The sequence below is a fragment of the Perca fluviatilis genome, chromosome 11, assembly GCF_010015445.1.
Source record: "Perca fluviatilis chromosome 11, GENO_Pfluv_1.0, whole genome shotgun sequence".
Taxonomy (NCBI): Eukaryota; Metazoa; Chordata; class Actinopteri; order Perciformes; family Percidae; genus Perca; species Perca fluviatilis.
Window position 1 is genome coordinate 14,752,583 of NC_053122.1, and position 24,501 is coordinate 14,777,083.

General features: G+C 41.5%; 1 protein-coding gene across 2 annotated transcripts; it reads left to right on the forward strand.

Moving 5' to 3' along the window:
- The first annotated feature begins 359 nt into the window (after positions 1–359).
- sgip1b (SH3GL interacting endocytic adaptor 1b) lies at positions 360–21,721 on the forward strand. 2 transcript variants are annotated; one of them, XM_039816738.1, is made up of 24 exons: positions 360–792; positions 8,248–8,311; positions 8,648–8,693; positions 9,536–9,592; positions 9,911–9,968; positions 11,012–11,187; positions 11,340–11,351; positions 11,911–11,922; positions 12,405–12,429; positions 12,900–12,963; positions 13,773–13,843; positions 13,956–14,030; positions 14,127–14,195; positions 14,291–15,055; positions 17,296–17,417; positions 17,534–17,684; positions 17,821–17,877; positions 18,209–18,320; positions 18,574–18,729; positions 18,862–18,994; positions 19,089–19,291; positions 20,264–20,328; positions 20,593–20,757; positions 20,871–21,721. In XM_039816738.1, exons 1-24 carry the CDS (start codon positions 783–785, stop codon positions 20,891–20,893), a joined length of 2,691 nt encoding a protein of 896 aa, XP_039672672.1. In that variant the 5' UTR covers positions 360–782; the 3' UTR covers positions 20,894–21,721. The 2 variants fall into 2 exon arrangements, with proteins under 2 accessions (XP_039672672.1, XP_039672673.1); XM_039816739.1 differs by lacking the exon at positions 17,821–17,877 and having other exon boundaries at positions 20,871–21,720.
- Positions 21,722–24,501: the final 2,780 nt, after the last annotated feature.

Sequence of the window (24,501 nt, forward strand, 5' to 3'; positions counted from 1 at the left end):
TCAAGACCTAAAAAAAGAAATACAGCAACTAAATCACATGTCAATGATTGTACAAAATGTCCAATAACAAAGACAAATATAGGGAATTCTACTAAGCACAAAGTGAACATTTTCTTTCTGATTTAATTGCAAGACATAACTTTCTCAAATAGTGCATTATATTATGTGAGACCTTGTGTAATATGTATGCAGATGGCTGTAGAGTGTCTGCTTGGGGCAAACCAAGAGGTGCTGAAGGCATCAGGGGACAGCGACCACGTGACCATGGTTGCAGGGATTGGTTTAGTGCAGATGTGACATCAGGGAGCCTCCCCACTCCCTCCCTCTTCCCTTCTCTCTCTCTCAGTCTTTCCCTGCCTCTCTCTATCTCTCTGTACCGCTCTGCTTTTTTTCTCTCTCCTTTGCCTTTCCTCAGCATCCCCCCTCTCAGAGATGGCGTGTGTCGGTGCTGCTCGGGCTGCCGGGGCCTAACGTGCACACAGAGAGAAGACCCCCCCGCCCCTCCCCTCCCATCCTCCGATTTGCTGCATATTCCTCGGGTGTCTCTTCTCACTGTGTCCTCCACCACTGCTTCTGCCTCTCAGCTCTCCCCCCACCCCACCACTCCCCGTGCGGGTGTCTGGGAGTTGGGCCCTTGGGGGTGGAGGGAATCAACATCGTGCTTCGCTGGGGAGCTGTGCAGAATTAGCTATGCCCTGCCCAGGAATCCTATGACCGGCTGGATTTCTACATTTCTGTCCGCGTGTGCGCCGGCGGACAACATAGGATGAAAATCTGCAGTCATGATGCAAGGTAAATGATCTGTGCTGTGCACTCCTTCTCCTTCTATATTTCCCATGTTTCCCCCTCCCTCTTCGTCCTCCTCCTGCCCTCTTGTGTCCCGCTGGGCCATTAAAGCTGGCGAATCCAGTGGTGTGATCTGTCGCACGGTCAGTCACAGAGGACCTTTGAGCTAAAATGAGCTACATTCATGACCAGTGTGATAATCTCGGCGTGTGTGTGTGTGTGTGTGTGTGTGTGTTTGTGTGTGCGCGTGCGTGTGACGTTGTTTGTGACAGATTGAGATAAAACGTATGTGAAATGAAAGTGAAGGTGTGTGAGGTCCTGTTGTTTGTGTTTACACACGTGTGTGTGTGTGTGTGTGTGTGTGTGTGTCTCTGTTTGCTTGTGCACATTATAGCAATTTAGTTACACAATGTCACAGTCTGTGTCATAAAAATACATATTTCAGGAGTCCAGGAAGCTGCACTCATTTATACCTCTTCTGCTGTTGCTTTCATTGCATAATATATCATGGCAATAGGACAAGGGAGGCTTAAACCATCTATTATTTGGTGCCTGTGTTGCATAAAGTGAAGTAAAGGATGACATACCAAAAGTTAACAGTGGTGGAATGAGGTAAAGTACATTGTAAACTGTGACGGAGGAGCTGAATCATAGATCTAACCCTCCATGACAGATGCTGGGCCTTTACCATCCATTAATGCCAACGTGGTAATGGAAGTTAGCTATTATTAGCAAGAGGCCGGCAGTCAGCCTACCATGATACTCAGTTCATGAGCTACACAACAACACAGATGTCACATGCTTATCATAGCCTTCCTTAACCACACGTGCATTGCTGATTACACAGTATAGGCTGTCAGGTGTAGTTAGTGACATTCAGTACATGCTATTTGGACTTAAACATGGCTGCAGTACATGTGCTGCAATAACAGCCCTTTTGTGTGTGCAGCATGTGGGTTTATCATCTCTATAACAACATAATGAAATGCAGTATCTCCAGAACATGGCTTATAATGTTAGACGACTTAGACAGTGTGAAATGAGCATCTTCGTCTTCGATTATTTGTACAAATGACCCCTTTTTGAACTGTACAGTTATACGACTGTAGCTTGACATTGACTCCAAGGTCTATACTGGTGGTTTTGCATCTTTCAGCCCTGTAACTTCAAATCATACATACTTTACACTAATGGTGACCATGTAGCAGAGCATACAGTGTTACATTGATTGCCTTATTTCCAGGCAGCCTTTTGATGCAGTTAATGCCAGGACTGTATGAAAATAAACTTGCCAAAACTTTAAACCTTCTAGAGATAGGCAATCCATTGCAAGGGAACAGACAAAAAGATGCACAATGCATCATCCAACCTCATTGTAAAGCCAATTAGGTGGGCTGAGAAGCTAGACATCATACAGTATAATTTTATTTATGAATTGGAATAAGAGGTGGTAATGTGTCATTTGTTTGCCAGCTGCAAAAGATGAGGTTTAGTTTGTAGATGCTAATAGAAAACTAACACAATGTTCTTCTACAGTTTCAAACTATCAAATTAAAAATACGATAAAAGTCAAGTCAGAAATACAGAAAACTGTACTTACAGGTATCTTTAAAAATGGAGTTGAAGTGACTGGAGGGCATTCAACGTGTATCAGCACTGGGCAAATCTGTCCTGTACATTGTTTAGAACTGGCCCAACCTTGGTTGTATTTTTCTTTCTTTTTCAATTCAAACCACCTCTCTATCACTGGCAACTGAGGCATGGTGTTGTTTAGCAGGCAATGTTGCTGTGGCAGAGATAGGTGTGTAAAGAATTTTCACACCTATGCACAACTGACAGCCAGCATGGATATCTGACAGCTTGTCTGTTTTAGGAATTTACAAAAACTGTGGGACGCATTCTTCTGAAGCAGTGACAGAAGGGACTGTTTCGAGACGTCTTCTCGCTGGTTTGTTCAGATCCACCTGCAACATTTCTGCTGGAGGTGTCAGTCACATCTGGTCGCCTTCATCTGCACATGCAGATGGCTCAGTTGTAAACTCCCTCCACTGATGTAGGCCACCAGATGCAGCTGAATGCTCTGGAAGAAATCAAACATCAGTTACCAGATTTCTTCTGGAGCTTTCTGCTAATGAAGGCCACAAGATGCGGCTTAGGGAAATCTAGGAAGTGCACCTTGAGTTAAGAATTTTCTCTCAAAGTAAGAAAGTGGAGTCAGGCGCCAACTTTTTTACCAGCTAGTTATTTGGATTTAAAAAGTTACTGTTCCACGACTAGATCTTACATCTCAGATGTTCAAGTTTCCCAGAAACAGTTGAACATTCAGTTTATTTATCTTATTAATACTACAGTGAAATGGATGGGGACAAATGGCTGCCTAGAAATTTGGGAATCTGTCTAAACACCTGTTTTACCTAAATGTTTTGGAAATGAGGATATGCATTTGAAACCCTATTTTGAAAGTGGAATGGTGGTGCTATAGTAAAGAACGACGGTGCATCACGTTATGCTTTACTGAAAAATAGTCCGCAGTAATGCAAAGTATATGCCATTTGTAGCACGGTAACACGTGAAATCACCACAATGGTCAATGCAAAGGGTTTAACAGAAATGTGTCCAATTATCTTCTTTCTGATAATTAGCACAAGAAGAAGACCCAAACTATATTTACAGCTAATGTAATAATTACACTGTTTAATGAGTGTTGTAGGGCTCTCCTTGGGCAAACTCTGTAAATGGGTTACAAAAGCAGCAGTCTGTTCCCTCAAGATGTATCATATTGTTCAGCAAGTTTGTCGCATATTAATGTCAGGATTGTCTATTTTTACTTCTTATCACACAAGACACGTGCCGGTTAGGACTGGACAGAAGGCTCGCTGTTCAGAGCTGTCTCCACTGATAAAGAGCAACGATGCAGGGATAATCTGTGCTATTGAGCAGCCCAGCTAGCTACTAATACATCACAGGCCCTGACATGTCCTACAGTACCTAGGAGAGCTTCATCCCAAGTGAATGGTACTGAGCACCAGTACAGTTGTCTTCACATTTATAGTTCGCATTAGTCTTATTATCAGGATTTCAATTTGAGTGTGATGGTTCATCAAATCAGTGACTCAATAATTTGATTTCAAAGTCAGTTTGATTTAATTTCCCTCTCAACAATTAAAAACACAACAATCAGTACAGAACTCTATATATGGAACAAGTAAAATAAATGAGCCATCAACAATGCAAAAGTATGTTCCTTTTTTTAAACAGCACACAAATTACAAAAAGAGATAATGAGCAAAGAACACAAATGGCGCATAATGGCTTATGGGTCACAATAAAGTCATTCCTGGACTCACAACATCATATCCTCTTCTCTGTGTAATATAACAAGGTCATTGGATAGACAGGAAGGCACTCCAAATATAACAAAAAATAATAACAAGGAGGGAAATATTAAAAAGCCTTTATTGTAGTGGCTAAATCGTTAAATGCCTCATTCATTCAATACCAAATTTCAATACATAAGGAGTAAATCTCATCGGCGTTAGTGAGCCAATAAGCATACAGCATGCTTCTACCAAGATCTAATCATGCCGGTGATTGGCTGTCTTATGTTATGCGTTGTAGAGGTATGCAGCTGAAAAATATAGAAAAAGATTTTTGCCGTAATGTTGTAATTTCTTTATGTTAAAGTGGATTTTTATAAAATTGGTTACGAAAAAAGTATCAATTAGTGTAAAAAGTTAACGAAGTCCCAGTATTGGTTTTGACCAGGGTAGGTCTTCATCTGACCTTTTTACGTCATTGTTGGACTCATATATAATATAATGTATAATACTCACTCTGGTCCCAACCATCTTGTTTGTTCCTGTAAAATAATGCTTAAAAAAAAAAAGGGTATTGATGTGTTGGAGCAAAGCATGTTTTGATGTAAGATCACATGCATGGATGCGTTCCTAAGGTCACATTATGTGTTAAATAGAAACATATGCATAAAAAAATGTAACACTGTAATCCCCCCTCCATGTCTTTCTTATATGTTTGTCTGTCATTGAAAATCTATAATAAAATCTAAATGAAAAGGGAAAAAAGAGCACAAACTGAGCTGCCTCTGAATATCACAAAATGTTCATCCACCCAACTGTCCGTCACACGTGTCCCTGTTGCTCTTATATGAATGAGAGAATCCACTGTGCTCTCTTGTCTTCTAAAACACTGTTATGCAAACCTGTCACTTGTCTATTTTGGGGAAAAAAACATGTTCTACACCACAGCCAATACATACAAAGAGAACATTCTACTTTAGTGATTTCTTTTGCCATTAGGAGATTTAGCTGTTGGTCATTCTCTCGTGTTTTACAAGTGGTAAACTGTCTTTCTTTTATCAGAGGTATCATACAGGTACATGTGGAATACAGTTAAATTTATGTTACATCTTTAACCTGAGGGAAGCAGGAGGATTGTCAATGTTAATTGTTCCGTCTTCGAAACAGTGAATGAATACATACCAACAATGCTACTCTAGGCATAAATGTAGGCAAATGTAACTGTAGTTGGCTTGCTACACTACAACCATAAATCACTGAACTGTTTGTTTGTAGCATTCGTTTACTTCCTAACTATGGCTCACGCGACATAGCGGTTACCAGCTGAGAGTCTTAAAGTGACAGCAAGGTAAATAAGGAACTCATTAAAGGTCCCATGATGCTTTTATATAGGCCTCAGTGGTCCCCTAATACTGTATCTGAAGTCTCTTTCCTGAAATTCAGCCTTTGTGCAGAATTACAGCCATTAGAGCCAGTCCCACAATGAGCTTTCCTTAGGATGTGCCATTTCTGTGTCCATAGCTTTGGGGGGGGGGGCAAGGTGGAGGGTGGGGGTGTGGCCTTGACCAATTGCTACTTTGCTCGTTTGAAAGCCATGATGTCTCTCTCTCATGGGTGGGCCAAATTCTCTGGGCGGGCAAAGCAGAGAAAAGGGAGGTAACCTTGCTCCTTATGACCTCATAAGGAGCAAGATTCCAGATCGGCCCATCTGAGCTTTCATTTTCTCAAAGGCAGAGCAGGACACCCAGGGTTCGGTTTACACCTATTGCCATTTCTTTTCTTTTCTTTTTTTTGGAGGGGGCTTTTCCCTTTATCTGAAAGTGGAAGAGAGATGGGGGATGACACGCAGCAAAGGGCAGCAGGTCGGATTCAAACCCTGCGCCACTACAGGACTCAGCTAACATGGGGCGAACGCTCTTACTGGGTGAGCTAGAGGACACCCCACCTATTGCCATTTCTAGCCACTGCTAGGCAGGCTGGGGGATCTCATATTAATGTTAAAAAACCTCATGGGACCTTTAAGACTTCTTCTTTTAACAGCTTATTTATAACAAAACATTAATTAGCCTAACTCATTAAGCTTCATTTAGTCTAAAAAAAGTTCACCAACAACAACTCAAGTTTGCTGGGATTTGGCTTGTCTCTGTTGTTGTTGTTAGTGCATGTGCAGAGCGGGACACACCAACACTGAGTAGCTATTTGGCTCAACTTGACAGAGAAGTGTACTGTTTCTGTGTCTGTTTTCTGTGTCTGTTTTCAATCATCAAAATCAAACGCTAATAACGTTTTTCTTTCCAACTTTGGTGGTTCTTTGACTTTTTGTCTATTGCCACAAGATGGTCAACGTTTTTATCCAGTGAAATGCTTGGTGTTTTTCATTTCTTTGTCATTCTGACACAATGAGGTGTGTTCCTGATGTCCATTTTCTTAGACATCCACTTCAGCAGTTGCTATTTGAATTAAAAAGCTTTCTGATTTTAACAAAGTTAAAAAACAATTACTGTGTCAGCACCGAAAAAAACGACAGCCCTAGGGATGGGAAACCATAAGATTTTATTGATACCAATGCCATTATCGATTGTGCTTTTCGATACAATTCATTATTGATTCCTTTATAGATTCCTGGTCAATTTTCTGTGTGGAAAGAAAATAGGCCTACACATGTTTTCAGCATCAACACAACTGTTAATTGATAGAAGATTTGTAACATTTGTTTTCATTTAGGTTTTCTTAGTCAAAGAAACCTGTGGCGCTAATGTTATTATGACATAGGATATACCCTCGGTAACGGACGTGCTACTTGGTTGGGAAGCAGTGGCACTCAAGTGTCAAATACATGGCATTCCTGGATTTTAAGCCCATGTTGTCCCTTACTTGAAATGATCATTTTGCAGACATTAGCAGCACTGTTGTCATCTTTCTTCGTGAAATGAAGCCATGCTTTAGACCGTTTCTTCTGCTCCGCAATGACTCCTACAACTTTCCACCAGTGTAGACGCACAAGTTTGACGTCATTATTTTGCAATGCGCGACTGTCAGAAAAACATGACGGTGTTCTGGCAGTTTGCCCTACCTACTCAGGATGAACTACCAGTAGCTCATCCTGTCAGACTAATCTGATGACTAAGCCTTCCACTCCTAATGACTTACCTTAGCAAAAAGCATTGTTCAGCAGCTACTCGGGTCAGATATGTGTGAGAAGCAGACGTATAACCCACATCAATGGGATTAAAAGTAGAGTAGCTCATTCTTTCAAGTAGGACATATCTATCAGAATGGACTACTAGCTCCTATGAATGTGGTTAAAAGTAGAGTATCTCATTCTGTCAGGTAGGAAATATGCATCGATAAAAGGAATCGATAAGCTTGGAGGCATACGATTCCAATGGATCAGACTTATGGGAAATGGCTCCCTGTTTGACGTGTTTCTGCACTTGTGTTTTAAGTATTGTTTTTTTAATAACTGTACATTGTAGTTTTTTCAGTGTTTGTGGATTCACCTTGCATACTGTAAGTCAGTGACACTGCAAACCAGGATTAAAAACACAGATGAAGCGTTACACTACAATTCCAACCTTGCAATATTTATGCAGAAACCTTTAGGTTTTGCACACATTCAATTCTGTCCTTTTTGTTTGTTGTCACAGTCGTCCTGATTCGAGCGCTACATGGTGCCAACCGTCAGTGCTGCAGGGGTCTTGGCACCCAGTTTGGCTGACAGTTACTAGTAGATCTCTCCCCACTCTCCCTTGAATCTCACTAATGAAGTGGACACATTGATCAACCTTTGCTCGTGTTTTCTTTCCATTCTATATAGTCAGAGAGGGGACACTTAAGGGGATTGCGTCTGCGCTGCTGCATTTTATGTGGAGGCTTTCTTCAGATGGCAGCATGTTTGTGTCCCGAATCAATACATTAATTTATATCAACTTATTATGGTTACTGTATTTCCTGTGTATCCACTATAGGACAGGTTCGTCCTCAAGTTACTGTACATTAGTCTGTTACTCTTTTGTGTTATTTGCTTTTAAGTGCATTTTAATGACAAGACCGTTAACTTGACAGTTAACTATTAGGTTTTATATTAGCATTAACCTAATTCATCACCTCATGATGTTGGTCTCCCTCCCTCTCTCTGCACTAGGACTGAAAAAACGAACCAGGAAAGCCCTGGGCTTACGAAAGAGAGACAAGGATACAGATGCAACGTGAGTTCGCTCAGACTTGTAATTAACATGCCGAATTTTACAACCACCCACTGAAAGCAGTTTGAAAATGAATCCGTTTGAAAATGTGAATGAATAGGGCTGGGTACAAACCTAAATAGTCTAATGGAATTGACCAAATTGGGTCATTAGCATCGGGTATCAAAAACTGTCAAATATTGAATGTCTGATGAGAAACTATTTTATTTAATGCAAGACTCTTGTACTACTGTTGTTGTTTTGATAGAGGTATTGTAGAAAAAGTAAGCTTGAATCAGTACCAAACCTCATATTTTGTATTGGCACTAGTTTTATGATATATATTTTTTCTTCAAGCAGGACTTCACCTAACAAAGAAGGAGCTGGAAGCAGAAAGAAAGGAAATGTATGTACATTTGACATTTGTGTGACGAAAAAAAATGTGTGACGTTTCCTCTATGTTCTCTCTCTTGAGAGTAAAGACACAGTGCTGTTTAATAAAGGAACTTATCCAAATACAGTGTGTTACAACAGTTATTACTGCCTTTAAAAGATAACTCCTGTTTATTACAACTTGGTTTATGTAGTTTTGGTCATCATTTTCTACTTCGTTATGATGAACTTTGTACTCACCACAGTAACTGCTGAAATCTGAAAACATGGCGACGCCACGACAGCAACAAGCTGACGATCTGACATGTTGTAAAAAAGCCAACGTTTGATCTAAACCTCCCTAATTTGAAGGTGAAAAACAAAAGTCAGCCCATCTGAAATGTCGGTAGTAATCCCTGACTGCACAGGAAAACTGTGTGCAAAAAACTACGTCAACTATGATAGGTCAAAGTTAAATCAGAAAGTCAGAATATAAATTCTAATGGATGTTTACAACTGTTTGGATACTAATTTCACTGTTTGCCTTTGTTTTTTTCTCCCAAATAAGTAAGCATAACACAGGCTTTTAAACAAAACTATCTCTTTATCTGACTGCTTATATTTCTTGCCCTGTCTTACTTATTCTCAGCAATTTTGTCACAGTTCACTTGGTGTGTGTAAACATTATTTTTACCGACAGGAATAATGACCAAAACTACAACATTAAAACCCAAATTGTAATAAACCAGTCTCTCTATTAAGAACATTTGTTTATCATTTATTTATTTATACAAATTAATTATTTGCAGTGACATTTTAATACCTGTTTAATTGTTCTCCTTTAATTGTTCTGTTTTTTCTCCATTTTGTTACTAGAAAAAGGCCAATGGAGCCCCAAATGGTTTCTATGGGGAGATTGACTGGGACAGATATGTAAGTATGCGAAGCCTACTCCTCCTTTTCGATGTTTCTGACCAAGCAGGGACTTTGCAGCTACAATACGTGTACTGTGCTGTGGCTATCAGTGTCACATAACGCTAGGTTTAAAATGACAAATAGAGTGATGGCTGCATATTTCTGTGAGTGTGCAGGAGCTTCAGCCAGGAAGCTGCCCGTCTCAGGCAAGACATCTGTAAAATCTGATCCCCATTTATACGCAGAGCCATTCACAGGGACGAGTTTAGTGATGCCTTTGTACCAGTGTGTGACCGACTGGAAATGACTGTCACCTTTCTCCTCTCTCTTTTCCAGGCCTCTCCTGACGTGGATGAGGAGGGCTTCAGCCTCCGGCCCGGTGACGAGGGCGATGATATCCTTGCAGTGAAGAGAGGAAGCAGTCTTGGGACTCTTCTCCCGCAAAACTATTGAGCTGTTTGGCTGAGTGGCTCATTGGATGAGTGCTTCTCCGCATTAACTAAGCCAAATCAATAGTCCCCCCCCCCCTCTCTTGCCACATCACATGTGTATGTCCCTTAAACTGAGAAAAAAGAAAAGAGCAGGAAGGCAGCCGGACAGACACTTTGCATTCAGACTAGTCTATACGCACAACGTCCACTTCAGGGATTGTTCAGGTGCTGACGGAAATTCCGCCGGATGTCTTTCATCTCGGCCGGATGTCCGTTGCCTTCTGCTTTCTTTGTGTTGGCATTTTAAACTCTGGTGGATTTATGAGGACTATGGTTAACTGCTCCTCAGATCTCTGCAGGGTAAATCCAGACAGCTAGCTAGACTATCTGTCCAATCTGAGTTGTCTGTTGCACGACTAAAACAACCTTTGATCGTACACATGTTCCACCAAAACAAGTTCCTTTCTGAGGCTATTTTGCAGAGGCGCCGTTGCGCCGTGCGGCGCTTAGCATCGCCCAAGTCGATTGTGATTGGTTTAAAGAAACGCCAATAATTCAGAGCACGTTTTTCTCCCATCCCGGAATGCTGTGTGGACTAGCCAGACCCTCTCCGTAGCGCTGTGGAGGAAGGTCTGGCAATGCAAGAGTACATTCAGATTGACTTTTCAGTTGTCACAGTTCTCATTAACAGCTGACCCTCAGTTCACTGGTATTTTTAAGTTTTTGCTCCCGCAGGTGTCAGCAGCTATAAGTTTGAAATGGATTCATAGAGAGCTGGTACTATGGAGACTTCCCCCGAGCAGGAGGATTTAGCAGAGATGGAGCAGGAGTGTAAGTTACAGCAGCTGTAATATAGTTAACTGGGACACAGCAGACAGAGACACAGAGTGGACACCTCACTCTTCTTTAGAGAGACGTTTTAAAAGAATACGTTATCTTTAAATGCTGTAAAAGATTTAGCCTCCATCTTTCACATTATTCCACTTTGTCCTTGACACATGTTCACCAGCTTCCCAAGCAAAGCAGTTTTTCTCCTCCAGCGACTCCGAGGACGACGAGGACAGCAAGAAGAAGTTCAAAATTAGGATCAAGCCGCTGGTGGCGGACAGTGCCAAGTGTGTCCCTCCATCTATGGATGAGCTAAAAGCCTCCGTGGGAGGCCTGGCACTCTCTCCATCTCTGGTGAGCGCTGCTGATCAGGACTCTTGTTCTGCCACATAGTACTCAAGGGAACACACTCTGCAATTTATAATATAGTAACAGCTGTTGAATTTTGTCTTACACCGCTCTCTGTGTTTGTCTTCTCTTCTCATTAATCTGCTGTCATCTTTTAGAAGAGAAGTCCGGTAAGCCTGTCATTCATCTTCACATCTGTATCACCACCGACATCGCATGGCATGAATTCACTTGGAAATGCTTGAGAAAGTTTTCCTCCCTGTGATAGTTCACTTAGAAATGCCCTTTATGGCTTCACCCTTTTTTCTGCATGCATTTTCTGTCTCACCCTCGGCGTTGGTGTCCTGCCTAGGCCGTAAAGGCCATTTTTGTTGACTTTTTATTTCTGTTTAGCTTCAGCTTTACTTCAATCTGTCTGGCAAAGTGTTTTTGTTACATAATGCACAGTTAACATAACACACACACAAAGCTCCAGGCCTATTGATTTGGTCTCGGTGAAGCTTACATGCCGTGCGACCTGCTACATAGAACACCGTGCGTGTTGGTCGTAGGTGATGCTGGGATTGTCATCATAATCTCGAGGGTGTTATGGCTCATGTTGCATTATTAAGGCTTTGCGGTGCAAGTAAAGAGGTGCGATGTGTGCAGTTTTAGTTGGTGTCCATTTGACTGATTTGTCACTCACTCTCTGACCCAGGTCTGTTCTCTCTTCCTTTTTGCTGGTCTCAGAGACGCAGCCCGGTGAGTTTCTTACACCATCTGCTGGCTGTTTCAAAGCCGACAGCCTGAAGCACAGCTTTCTAATCCCTAATGCTGCCTGATCCGTTGCAAAGAAAATGCAGTGCAGAAAGTAAAAGTGTACACAGCAAAATAAAAATAATACATAGTTTTAAGTCTCAATATTATTATTTATTTTCCTAAAACAAGTGAAAAATATGATACTGTTGTAACAGAAGTCTATGCATTTCTATATGTTTACATTGATATATCTTCTTGATTTGACTGAACTGATTGGCTTTATTAAATTCAAAACATGTATTTGTACATATATTTGTGCCTCAGAATTAATTGAAGAAGCTAAAACTTTTCTATGAAGTTCAACTTAATCTTACTGCTTTGTTACTTGTCTTAGAAAAAAATGGAACAGTGATTTATGTTTTTTGTGGTGTGATATATTGTCTAAATGCTCATTTTATCTTTTGTTTGGATTCTATCTTTTACAGGGACAGATAAAAAGGAATTTGTCCTGTAAGTACACCTATTGCTAACAGATTTTGCTAACAAAAAAAATGCTCACACCCTCACAACGACAATGCAAACATGCTGATGGTTAGCAGGCAAAATGTGTATCGTGTTCCCCATCTTAGTTTAGCTTGTTAGCATGCTAACGTTAGCACTAAACACAAAGTACCGCTGAGGCTGATGGGAATGTAAGTTTTGCATGTGTTGGCCATAAACAAAAGTATTGGACACACTTCATGGCTCTTGATGAAAAGTTAAGGGATGATCAAAGTGATTGAAATTCACCCTGAGGGGAACACAACTGTATCAAATTTTGTGGCAATGCACCCAATAGTTGTTTTTAGTAGTAGACCAACTGAAAGACCGATTTTGCCATTCATAGAGCGACGTCACTAGCTATACATATACAGTTTTTTGTGATACTATAAATCAATATAATTGCAATAGAACAACAGTTTTTGTTATGTTTCTAATAGGTGAAGAGATTGCCAGACCCAGACGCTCCACCCCCACACCAAGTCCTGCCCCTGAGATGCCAAGGTCTGTCATTATTTTAGCAAATATTGACCACTGAATACAACAACAGAATATATTCAGTTCAGTCAGTGGTCAATACCCCTGTTTTTCAGTCTGTAAGCTATTGGTGCTACTCCAGGTTGAAAAACGCAGTGGTTCTCAACCTTTTTCAGTCATGACCCCCCCCCCAGAATAATGAGGTTGGTGGTCGCGACCCCCCCTGCTGTTCCTCCCCCCCCTGATTTTTGTGAATGCTCTGATTAATAAATATAAACAAATAATGCTTTGCTTTAATGACCGTTTAACTAGTCTTGTCCAATGTGCTCCACGCTCTGCAGATTTTTATTTTGTTTTTAAGATTATTTTTTGGGCATTTTCAGCCTTTATTTTGATAGGACAGCAGAAGACATGAAAGGGGAGAGAGAGGGGGAATGACATGCAGCATAGGGCCGCAGGTCGGAGTCGAACCTGGGCCTGCTGTGTCGAGGAGTAAACCTCTATAAATGGGCGCCTGCTCTACCAACTGAGCTATCTGGGCGCCCGGCTCTGTGGATTTTTGATGCATTTGTGACTTTTTCTCTCCCCCTGACCCGCCTTCAGACCCCTTTCTGTGTTCCAGGACTTCCTGATTTATACATGAAGCTCCAAATATAACACTTATACCAAACTCACACAGTAAAAACCACTCCTCAGTCTAGAATATGTTATTTCATTTTTTTTTTCTCCCCAACCGTCTGGCGACCCCCAGAAATGATCTTGCGACCCCCAGGTTGAGAACCACTGGAATAACCTAGGAGCAGGAAAAGTTCTTGATCGTATGTCTCCTCTTGCAGTGACAGGCTGTCGCAGAATGTTCCTGCCTTTTTTGGGCTGCCTTCAGAGACCAAATATGCCAGATATGATGGTCTGTTTCCTATCGATATTAACATCACATGAATTGATACTAAACACGTCATGTAGCAGGTGCAGTTTACAGAGGTGACGTTTATTGTTTTTTCGTCATTATCCAATCACAGTGGTCCCTACTGAAGTATGGGGAGAATCAAGACCGTGCTCAGAATCACAGCTGAGCAGAAGTTTCCCGACAGGAGGTGAGCAGGCATGAATGAACCTCAGTAACATCAGTACACATTTGAAATGTTGTCCTTTGTAGTGCTAAACAGGCCTGACCCCCGCCCTTGTTGCAGCCCCTCCTCCGCTTCCTCCAAAAAACATTCCATCAAGAAGTCATTACGGCTATTCTTCGGACTCTGCTGGTAAATGTAGCTTTAAAAAACAGCATTCTGTATCAATCACACAGTTAAATCCCAATGAGAGCTTTCATCTAAATGCTACCTCAAATTCTTTGCAGCTGATCTACCCAATGGAAGGGCAGCTCGCAGGTCTGCCCCCATCTACCTGAACGTCCTGTCCCCCGCCTCTTACCGAGGCTCCCCGGCCCCTGACCTAGACGACGTGTTCGGCCCCACGGACGGCACCCACACCAGTGAGGAAACGATGTCTCCCAGATGGGTTACTTTCACCAGCGACAGACCCCCGCCGCCCGATGAGCCTGCACCACCTCCCCCACCGGACTCTCCTCCTCCAGACACGCCCTCGTCCACCCCCTCCACCCCCTGTCTCTCTCCAGGTCCGCCGCCAAACGAGCCCCCGCCTTCGCCTCCGTCGCTTTCTCCCGGGTCTCCGCCTCCTCCTTTCACGCCACCAGAATCACCATCCTCCATCGTGCTCGGACCTCCTCCTCCGGATGAGCCAGCCCCTCCCCTGCCTCCCGACTTCTCCCCCTCTAATTCGCCTCCAATATGCTTCGACCACGAGGCGATCGATGAGGAGGTGCTGCAGTTTGCAGAGTACTCTTCGTCTCCTGTCCCCATCAGCCCTGTGCCCCCTCTGCCAGCGGAGTGGAGGTCTCCTCGGCCAGGAGTCACATCTCCCCTGGTCCTGGGGGGCATGGGGGGAAAGAGGACTCCAGAGGGAGCATACCTGAGAGATGATATCCCAGACTTTGTGGGTTCACCCAGAGAGCTGACGCCGAGCTTCAGGGGCACGCCACCTCCTCTCCCTCCAACCACCTACAGGTCTATTATGTCTTCCCCAGGGCCCTCCTCCGGCAGCAGTGAGTACTCTTTCTGTGTGTTTACAGGGGTCAATTATGCTGCCGACACAAAAAGTATGATTGGAGATGTGTATTTAAACTTTGGAGTGTCCTTTAGCTTGGTTTGTTTGAATAAGTTAGAATGATGCTGCCATTGGTGCCTCCAAAATAATCCCACAGAGATGCTTGAAACGCAGGTCCTCTTAGCGATCTGTTTACGTTTTGTTAGGTGTTGGGATGTAAACTGAACCAGCTGCAGAACACTCATCCCCATCTCATGAAGAGCTTTTTATGTTTGCTGTTTGCTTTTCAGTAAATATAAACATTATTTATGTCTTGATGATGATTTTCTTTGTCAGATACACAGGAAATAAGTATTATTTTGACTAGCTGACTCATTTACTATCTAGGAACCTTTATTCAAAGCAATTTTAGAAAAGCAACTGCTACAGTGACAACATGAGTTAAATTCCAATATAATATAGCCTGCTACTTTGACTTTATTCTGAAAAGTGTAACATTATATTTATACAGTTACCAGAAAAAATGACTTCATCAAGTGATGTACCACTTAATTAACTAAGATTGTAATAAAAATGCTAACTACTAATATTGTAATTGTTTGAATACCTTCATTATTAGACTGAGTCATTACATCATGAGTAAACAATTATAATTTACTAAGGTAAGAGTTGTTGGTTAATGTAACTATTCAAAGTACTTTATCACATTACAAATATCTTCAATTTTTAAGGGACTCTTTCATTATTTCTTTGTTAGTTGGAGCTACACAACCTAATAAAATGACTTGCTGCCCTAAAAGAAATATACATAATCTCGCAAAGTGATGTAGTTCAAGCTATTTTGTAAGCATGGATCAAAGCTTTATTTCATATAAAAATCACATGACTACAAACACACTGATTGCGATGCTAACAAAAGTTGTACATTTATTTCAAATGCAATTTTAGGAATGGCTTGTGTATGGTTATTTTAGCTACAACCTGACGGAGTCCTTCCAAAGGTATGGACATGTGCACATATGCACAAACCATAGAAAGCTACTGCACCGTTTCCTTTAAAGATGAGGGTGCAGTAAATCTACCGTGTAATGTAACGTCCTGCCTGCAGACACTATTGTCTGAATAGAAATCCAAATTAACCCAACCAATTTTGGTTAGAGAAAAAGTGGAATGGTTTTACTTATCTGCCAGTCAAACTTAAAAAAAAGAAAGAAAAGATAAACATATTAGTGTCATGTGCTACTGCTTCTTACTGACATCTAGTGGTATGATTGTAAGGTAATAGCCTATTATGTTCTTAATCCTTAGCAAGGTAATTCTGTACCATACATACTTCTTTAATGCCCCACCAGTAACTTTATCGTAGGGACAGATGCAAAATGATCTTCCTAATTTAAGATACACAGGACATTATGTTGTTGTTCCAAGGTGACCAATGACAAATAAAGCTCCAGTTATGTTTAAAAACTTGTGTATGTTTAAAAAAAAAAAGTATTTACCTACAATTGGTGATTATAGATAGCAGACATCCCATGTCAGACCTTTATTAATTTACAGGACCCTCAGACCCACAACACCTCCGAAAGGCTCAGCAGTGATTTTGTGGCATCCCAGAACCAGACAGACAGCTGCTCTCATTTATTTAGTTTTGCTCCTGAAGTGTAGAAGTAAGCTGTGAATCTTTTTAATAAATTGTAGAAGTGAAATATGGCAGCTCTTTAAAGCTTTAGTGCTTTCCTTTTTTTTTTTTTTATTAATGAACGTCCGTTACATTCAAGTCATTGCCAAATGAGTTGCTACAAAGCTAACTAGGACTTTTAGCTCCACACTGAATTTCTCAGTATGGCTATGTTCAGAAAATGGTGTCGTCTGGCGACTTCCGTGCGCAGAAAATTGAGTGAAGATAATTACCTCTTCTTAAGAGTCCATCATGTTTTTTTAATCCTCTGTGTCTTCCTTGGATACAAGCAACTGCGTGGAGGAGGGGTGGGGGTAGTGCGCAATCATGGAAGGCTTGTATCATGTGGACACGCTGACAGTTTTGTTGTCATTACTTAGAATTCCTCATGGGGGAAACAGAAACACACGTTACTGTCTAAAGTATGTTCCGGTAAGGACATACAGTACTCTCTCTGCGAAAGTGACATGAGTGGAAATGTTGGAGCTGATGTTGAATGATAATCTCTCTCACTGTGATCTGAAGGCAGTGCTAACCACAGACACTGGTATGTGCCGCAGGCCCCTCGTCCCCAGCCCGTCCCACCACGCCTCAGTCTCGAGGCAGTCCAGTCCCCCCGCCTCCTCCTCCTCGACCGTCCTCGCGACCAAAGCTGCCCCCAGGGAAACCAATCACAGACCTGGTACATGTGAAGTGTCCTTTCATTTCTCAGTCTCTGTTTGCATTTCTCTCCCTTGATGAAATAAAATAGTGTTTAAACTGATTATTAATACAATTGTTGTTGTGTGCTGTCTCCAGACTCGGCCCTTCAGTCCTCCGGTTTCAGGCAGCCCCCCACCTTTCGCCCCCCTGGCCCGGGCAGAGAGCTCTTCCTCCATCTCCTCCATTATCTTACAGAGTGCAGCGTCCACTCCAACCTTAGGAAGGGACCTTAACATGTCCGCCACAGGTACACTACTAGCAAGTCCTCTTGCTCTTCCTGTTTTTCTTTAGCCTCACATCTCAGTCTGTGTCCATGTTGTCTGTCGCTCATCGTCATGTCCTTGTCTCACAGTCTTGTCCTCCTCATGTTTCTGCTCACTCAGAGGCCTCACAGCCTCTGGTATGGTTTGACCACGGCAGGTTTTATTTAGCTTTTGAAGGTGAGTCAAGCCAGAATGCTACTGTGGTCCCAGCAGTGCATGGGCTGAATGCACCTGCCCTCCTTTTACCTGCAGTCTTTTCCACGGTCATGTTCACTGAGCCAGAATATCGCTGCCCATCCCATCCCATGCCCTGCTCACTTACATAGAATCTGGTTTCTAAATGGATTGTTGAGTTTTGCTTTTTTTGGTTTATACTCCCCTATCCTTTGTGTATAACCCATAGAGGAACGTTTGAGCATATAGGCAAGGAGCAAAGAGAATAGACATAGTCTTAATGTATTTAGGTGTACTTTGTATGTGTGTGTGTGTGTCTGTGTGTTTTCAACAGGATGCTCCAGAGGACCCAGTCCGCTCACCATGGGACCCCAGGACACTCTGCCAGTGGCAGCTGCCTTCACAGAAACCATCAATGCCTACTTCAAAGGCGCAGACCCCAGCAAGTAGGCCCACATTTTTTCTGTTTTAGATAGTGGGACCATCACTGATCAGTATGCATTGATGAAATGTAGAAATGATGGAACATTTTGTTATCAGTAGCTAGATGAAGAGTCTCTTTTTATATACTGATAAACACATTCTTGGCAGCTACAAACCGACTTTGCACTTCAGTTTTGATGCTAAAGGGATTCTGGCAGTGTGCTTTTTTGTTCAGCATGATCTCTGAGATCTGCCTCTTCACTCCCTCTGTCCCAGATGTGTTGTGAAGATCACAGGGGAGATGGTGCTGTCCTTCCCTGCCGGCATAACCAGGCATTTTGCCAGCCACCCAACTCAACCCATCCTCACCTTTTGCATCAGCAACTACAGCCGACTGGAGCAGGTCCTCCCCAATCCACAGCTGTTGTGCTGGTAAGATGAACATTACAGGCAAACAAACACACTATTTATTATCAGAAGTATCTAATTATGGTGCTCACATGGTTGATGGAGTAACTTGATGTTGAGATTGTCTGAATCAAATATGTACCTCTCATCCTTCAGTGATTCCACAACAGACAGTGTAGACACCAAGGAGTTCTGGGTGAATATGCCAAACTTGATGAGTCATCTGAAAAAAGTGGCTGAACAGAAGCCTCAGGCAACATACTACAACGTGGACATGATCAAATATCAGGTATTGAATATCCATTGGTCTATGTATTTAGTTGATCTAACTATAGTATCTATCCATCCATATATCTCACGTCTTGTGTTTCCATGTGTCTCAGGTGTCAGCAGAGGGGATCCAGTCCACTCCTCTGAACCTGGCGGTGAGCTGGCGAGGTGACACCACCAACACAGACCTTAGAATAGACTACAAATACAACACAGAGGCCATGGCCGCCCCCGTGCCACTACACAACATCCAGTTCCTGGTTCCTGTGGATGGAGGCATGGCCAAACTCCAGGCCATGATCCCCCCTGCCACCTGGTAAGGACTCCTTGCATTTTGGACCGGCTCAAGGGGCTCATATGGAGGGGCTTAATCCAACCTAGAACAATTTCCCACCCTTCCCCCAAAATGATGGGATGTTTAGATGCTATGTTGTAAGTTTGAAATGTAAGTTTTTCATAAAAAAAAAAATGCCAGACAGAAAACTAGTTCTAAACACTCTTTAATCTTCAAGTTGTTCTGTAATAACGTGGACATGGACTTCTTCACCTGCCTTGTTTAGTTCGGTTTAATCGAACACTGGAGCGTTTATCCTCTTGGTGCGGTTCGTTTGGGCAGGTGTGAACACACTAATCGCACTGAGGAGGGGGTCTCTGTCCGGTCACAGACAAACCCGTTTATGATAAACTTGGTTTGTTTGTGGTGAGAACGTGAGTTGACCCAGCTACCAGGTGTACTCTGCAAGTTTGAGCTAAACGGCTCCTGTAGTCAGGTCTGCTTTGCAATCTGCACTGCGGCAGGGCATGCAAACTGTAGCAGCTTGCTGTCACTCGCATCTCTGTGGTCAAACCAGCAGCTGAGCCAGTGGAGCAGAGTAACGGTGCGAAGCAATATCTGGAAAATGATTTTAATGAAATGAGCCGATTTGACCATGGAGAGGCGAGAGACGGCTAGCTTGACTGTAGTCAGACATATGCAGTAGTCCAGAACACAGGACCTTCTTTCTGTATTTACTTTTGTGCTCCCGTCCCAGACACATCTGACCAATAAGGGGAGCGAACGTTCTTGTGTGGTTTGTAGTAATGCATTTTGATTCACTTGGGTTTTCCTCTGTGTGAAAAGAAACCGAACCAAAGGAAAAACGCTCCAACTTTACAAACTCATCAACCGATTTGGACCAGAGCAAACCAACTATAGTGTGTATAGTGTGAAAAATGCCCTTAGGCCTAATTTATCAGACAGACAGCAACAACAACAACCTCTGTAATGTGGAATTACTTTCTCATAAAGGAATCCAGAGCAGCAGACGATACAGTGGAAAATCCCCAGTCTCTCTCATAGATCTGAAAATGGAGGTAAGTGTTCATTTTATGTTCATTCATTTTCTTACATAATCTTCTTGCTAAACAGAGAATCAGTCTCATTATATTCTCCCTTATGTCACTGCACTGAACTGAAATCTCAGTTACAGGCAAAAAGTGTATTGGTTTTAGCATTGTTTTTGGATTGATTCATACAGTATATTCTTTATTCTTCTATCAAAATGTTATCATTTCACTACACAAAGTAACAGAAACAGAAACACACAAACCTATCAATACTGTATCTGCGTCCTACAGGAGTAGGGGCTCTTCTGGGCCGGTTCCAGATGACAGAAGGTCCCTGTAAACCCTCACAGCTGGCAGTCCAGTTCAGCAGTGAGGGATGCACTCTGTCGGGGTGCGACATCCAGCTGGTTGGGACTGGCTACCGGTTATCGCTGATCAAGAAGAGATTTGCTGCAGGTCAGTTTGAGTATCAGTAATGTGTGTGACCTCTTTGGTGTAGTCATCTAAATGCACACTGACACTCCACGCTCAACTTCTCTGCTTCTCTGATGTTTCATTTTACTTCACAGGGAAATATTTGGCGGATAATTAGTGGACCTGTTTGTGAACGGAACCAAAAGAATCAATGGCTTTTGACTGTGAAGACTATGGATCCATCCCATGTTTAGTGCATTTGAAACTTTATCTTTAGCAACCATTAGAATTAATGGTTGAGATTTAACAGAATAACACAACACACAGAGATGATTTTTGAGTTCGTAATATAATTTTCAGTAGACTGACTGCTGCTGAGTTTATGCAAGTAAATACAAATCATTAGTTTTGTGAACTTGGAACACATATGGGCCTACATGGAGTAAAACATAGGGAAGCTCTGATTCTTTGTTCTTGTTTTCATACTTGTGGATTCATAGAGTGATCCAGCCTTATTCATTGCAGTTTCTTTTGTCTAACTGGTCGTCATTGCAAATGCACTGTAAAAGATAATGTGAATTGATTATATAATATTACAACAATCTTAAGCAAGGTGGAAAAGACTGGAAAATGTAAAAAAAAAAGAAAAAAAAAAGAAGTGTATTATAGAGTTGCTTTGCAGTTGTATTTTAATAAGTTATAGGTTCCATGGTAATATCTGATTTACACTGCCACCTCAAATCAGAGTTTTTTCCACCACGTGTTATTGATCTTTATTGTTGTCTAAGCAGAATTTATGTTTCTGTGTAGACAGCCTTTGAAATGTCACAGCCCATTCTATCAGTCTTGTGATTGAAGGTGACTGGTCAGTTCCCAGTTCAAATGACCTGCAGCGCTGGAATAACATCAGCACTCTTAAAGGTCCCATGACATGGTGCTCTTTGGATGCTTTTATATAGACCTTAGTGGTCCCCTAATACTGTATCTGAATTCTCTTTCCCGAAATTCAGCCTTGGTGCAGAATTACAGCCACTAGAGCCAGTCCCACAATAAGCTTTCCTTAGTATGTGCCATTTCTGTCTGTAGCTATTATGACCTCCATAAGGAGCAAGATTACAGATCGGCCCATCTGAGCTTTCATTTTCTCAAAGGCAGAGCAGGATACCCAGGGCTCGGTTTACACCTATCGCCATTTCTAGCCCCTGGGGGACCATAGGCAGGCTGGGGGAACTATTAATGTTAAAAAAACCTTATAAAGTGAAAATTTCATGCCATGGGACCTTTAATCTGAAGGTGCTTTTTATATGGAATTATATTTGTGCCTCAATCCGGATCGCATGATGGGGAATATTGAGCACATGAATTATATTTTGTAGAGAAATTATCATCATACAACAAATACTTAAATTGAGCAGAGAAATAATTTTACTTATTTGCCATATCTTAAATTTAAATTAAAGTTTGGAATTTAAGTTTAAAATGGCTATAATCAATATTTTTATATTTACATGGGATGACATGATTACTTTTAGGTGAATGAGGCTGCTCGTAATGACAAACCCACAGAGAATTATCACCCGACTGTACAGTACTGTTTTGGTTGACTCTGACTGCTCTCTTAGCATTGTTTTTGGTCGCGCAGCAGGCAGCTGTTTCAGCAAAATGGCTAACCCCACTGTCAAAGTTAGCAACCAGCTGGGGAACATTCTGGAACATTTAGCAGCTTAAAAAGCTGATTTTTCTTTAGAGGTTGATATAGACTAAAAACAGAATTAAAAGAAGGGTAAGTATTGGTCAGGTGGCCAAAAAACATGACTCCAAATGAATGCTAATGTTACTGCATATCTGCTGGATGTGTTAATCCATGTTAAAAGGCAAGTGTTTGTTAACAAATTCACCATATCAACTTAAAAGGTATAATATGTCAGTATTCACAGCTGGTTTCCGCTGCCCACAAGTGGCTAAATTTCCAGTTTACATTTACTTTTTTTTAAAGGGATTACATTAATGATTGGAATGCCTTGGTTGTGTAGCTGACAATTATCAAATTAGCCAACTAGCTGAGTTAGCTACTGCATATCTGGCAGACGTTATATACCAAGGCAGCTAGTCTGCGAGCTAATCAAATACAGACTAACTTTCAAACACAATTTCAAAAGGTGTCATAAAATCGGGTATGTTACCAGAAATGTATATAGCATACTTTATGTGTGGCTGTGGTGTTCCTGCTTTCCATTCTACTACCTACCTAGGTTATGTGGTTTATAGCAGAAAAACATGGAATTATTTTTGAGCAATGATCATTTCTCTACAAAATGTCATTCATGTGTTTGCAAAAAAAATCTTATTTTGTCCCATATGGCGATCAGGATCGAAGCAAATATATGTAATGCTATACTTTTACACACGCAGCCTTTACCACTACTTCGATGACATATTGCCGTTAACGGGTCATGTGAACATAGAGTTGGAAATCCGTTACAGCCATTTGTCCTGCTGAAGAACAAAAGCATTACATTACCACTATGAGCAAGTGCAATGCTGAGATACATCAACTTTCCTACATCACAGGACTTTAGTGGTGTTTGTGGTGGTGTGTGAATGGTCAAATTTTGTAACAAAAAGTCGATACTTGTGTGAATAACAGCTGCTACTTTCACTGGAAGAGTTTGGTTCCTTATTCTGTTAATGTTACAGAAATTATGTTTGAAAGGGCCTTAAGATGTAAGATGCATACAGAGCCAGACAAAAGTGCCAAACGGTGGTAAGAAGGAGCTTTAAGTTTCAGGAGAAATAAAGAGGGACCTGGGCTGACGATTGTAGGAGTTGCCTTTGATGCTGCTTAAAAACTTGACCAATTCCTTTGACCATGATCTTTGATAGAGGTCTTGACGAGGACTATTGGGGACATAACAGAGTAATGAAAAGAAATGTCTATCAAGAAGACAGCACTATTTATGTCCTTGTTTTATTTTCTTGCTTTTCCACCATGTTGAATAAATGTTTTATCATTTTCTAATAGCAATATTAAAGTGTAAAAAGTGTACATAAAAAGCTATGTTTCAATATTTCTCTGGGCATATGGATGTGTCTGTGATTGTCTCTTGGTTTATTGATGTCAGCACTCATGATGAATTAGGTTCTATGTAACAACACTCCCACTCTTCATCTATTGTTTTACATGTGGGTTTCTCGTACCATAAACGTGTTACTGTTGATGAATAACTCCAAACGGTGATGCATGAAATCTGCATTTGTCCATTCCAGTCTTATCAATGCAACGCCAGTTATCCATTTCAATAAGGTCATGATTCGTGTGTTACTGTATATTTGTGCTATGAGAGAAGACTTTTTTTCCTTCACTTAAACATCCACTCTCTGTTTTGCTGTTGTTGCACCTTCAGAAACTCATTGTCAATCAATTTGGCATGTATTCATTGCTATTCCCATTACATGCATCTGATATAGGTGTTTAACATTCTCCTGTGTTTGAATTGCACACAAAACACACCTTAAATGTCATTAATAAAACAATTCATGGGCTCATGTCACATATCAATATGTGTTTGAACATTACATTTTATTGAATGTTTTTATGTGTTGACTCACAGTTTGGGCCTAGGTGTAATATTTCATTTAGTTGTTCGAAATTGGAAAAAACATATGGTTCTTTCAGTTTATTAAGAACAACAGTTCTCAGTGTTTCTGTTACTTATGCTTCTGTTTTTCTTTGCCTTTTTTGAGTATACACTTAGTCCACCAATATGGAAGAGTTTCTGTAAGTTT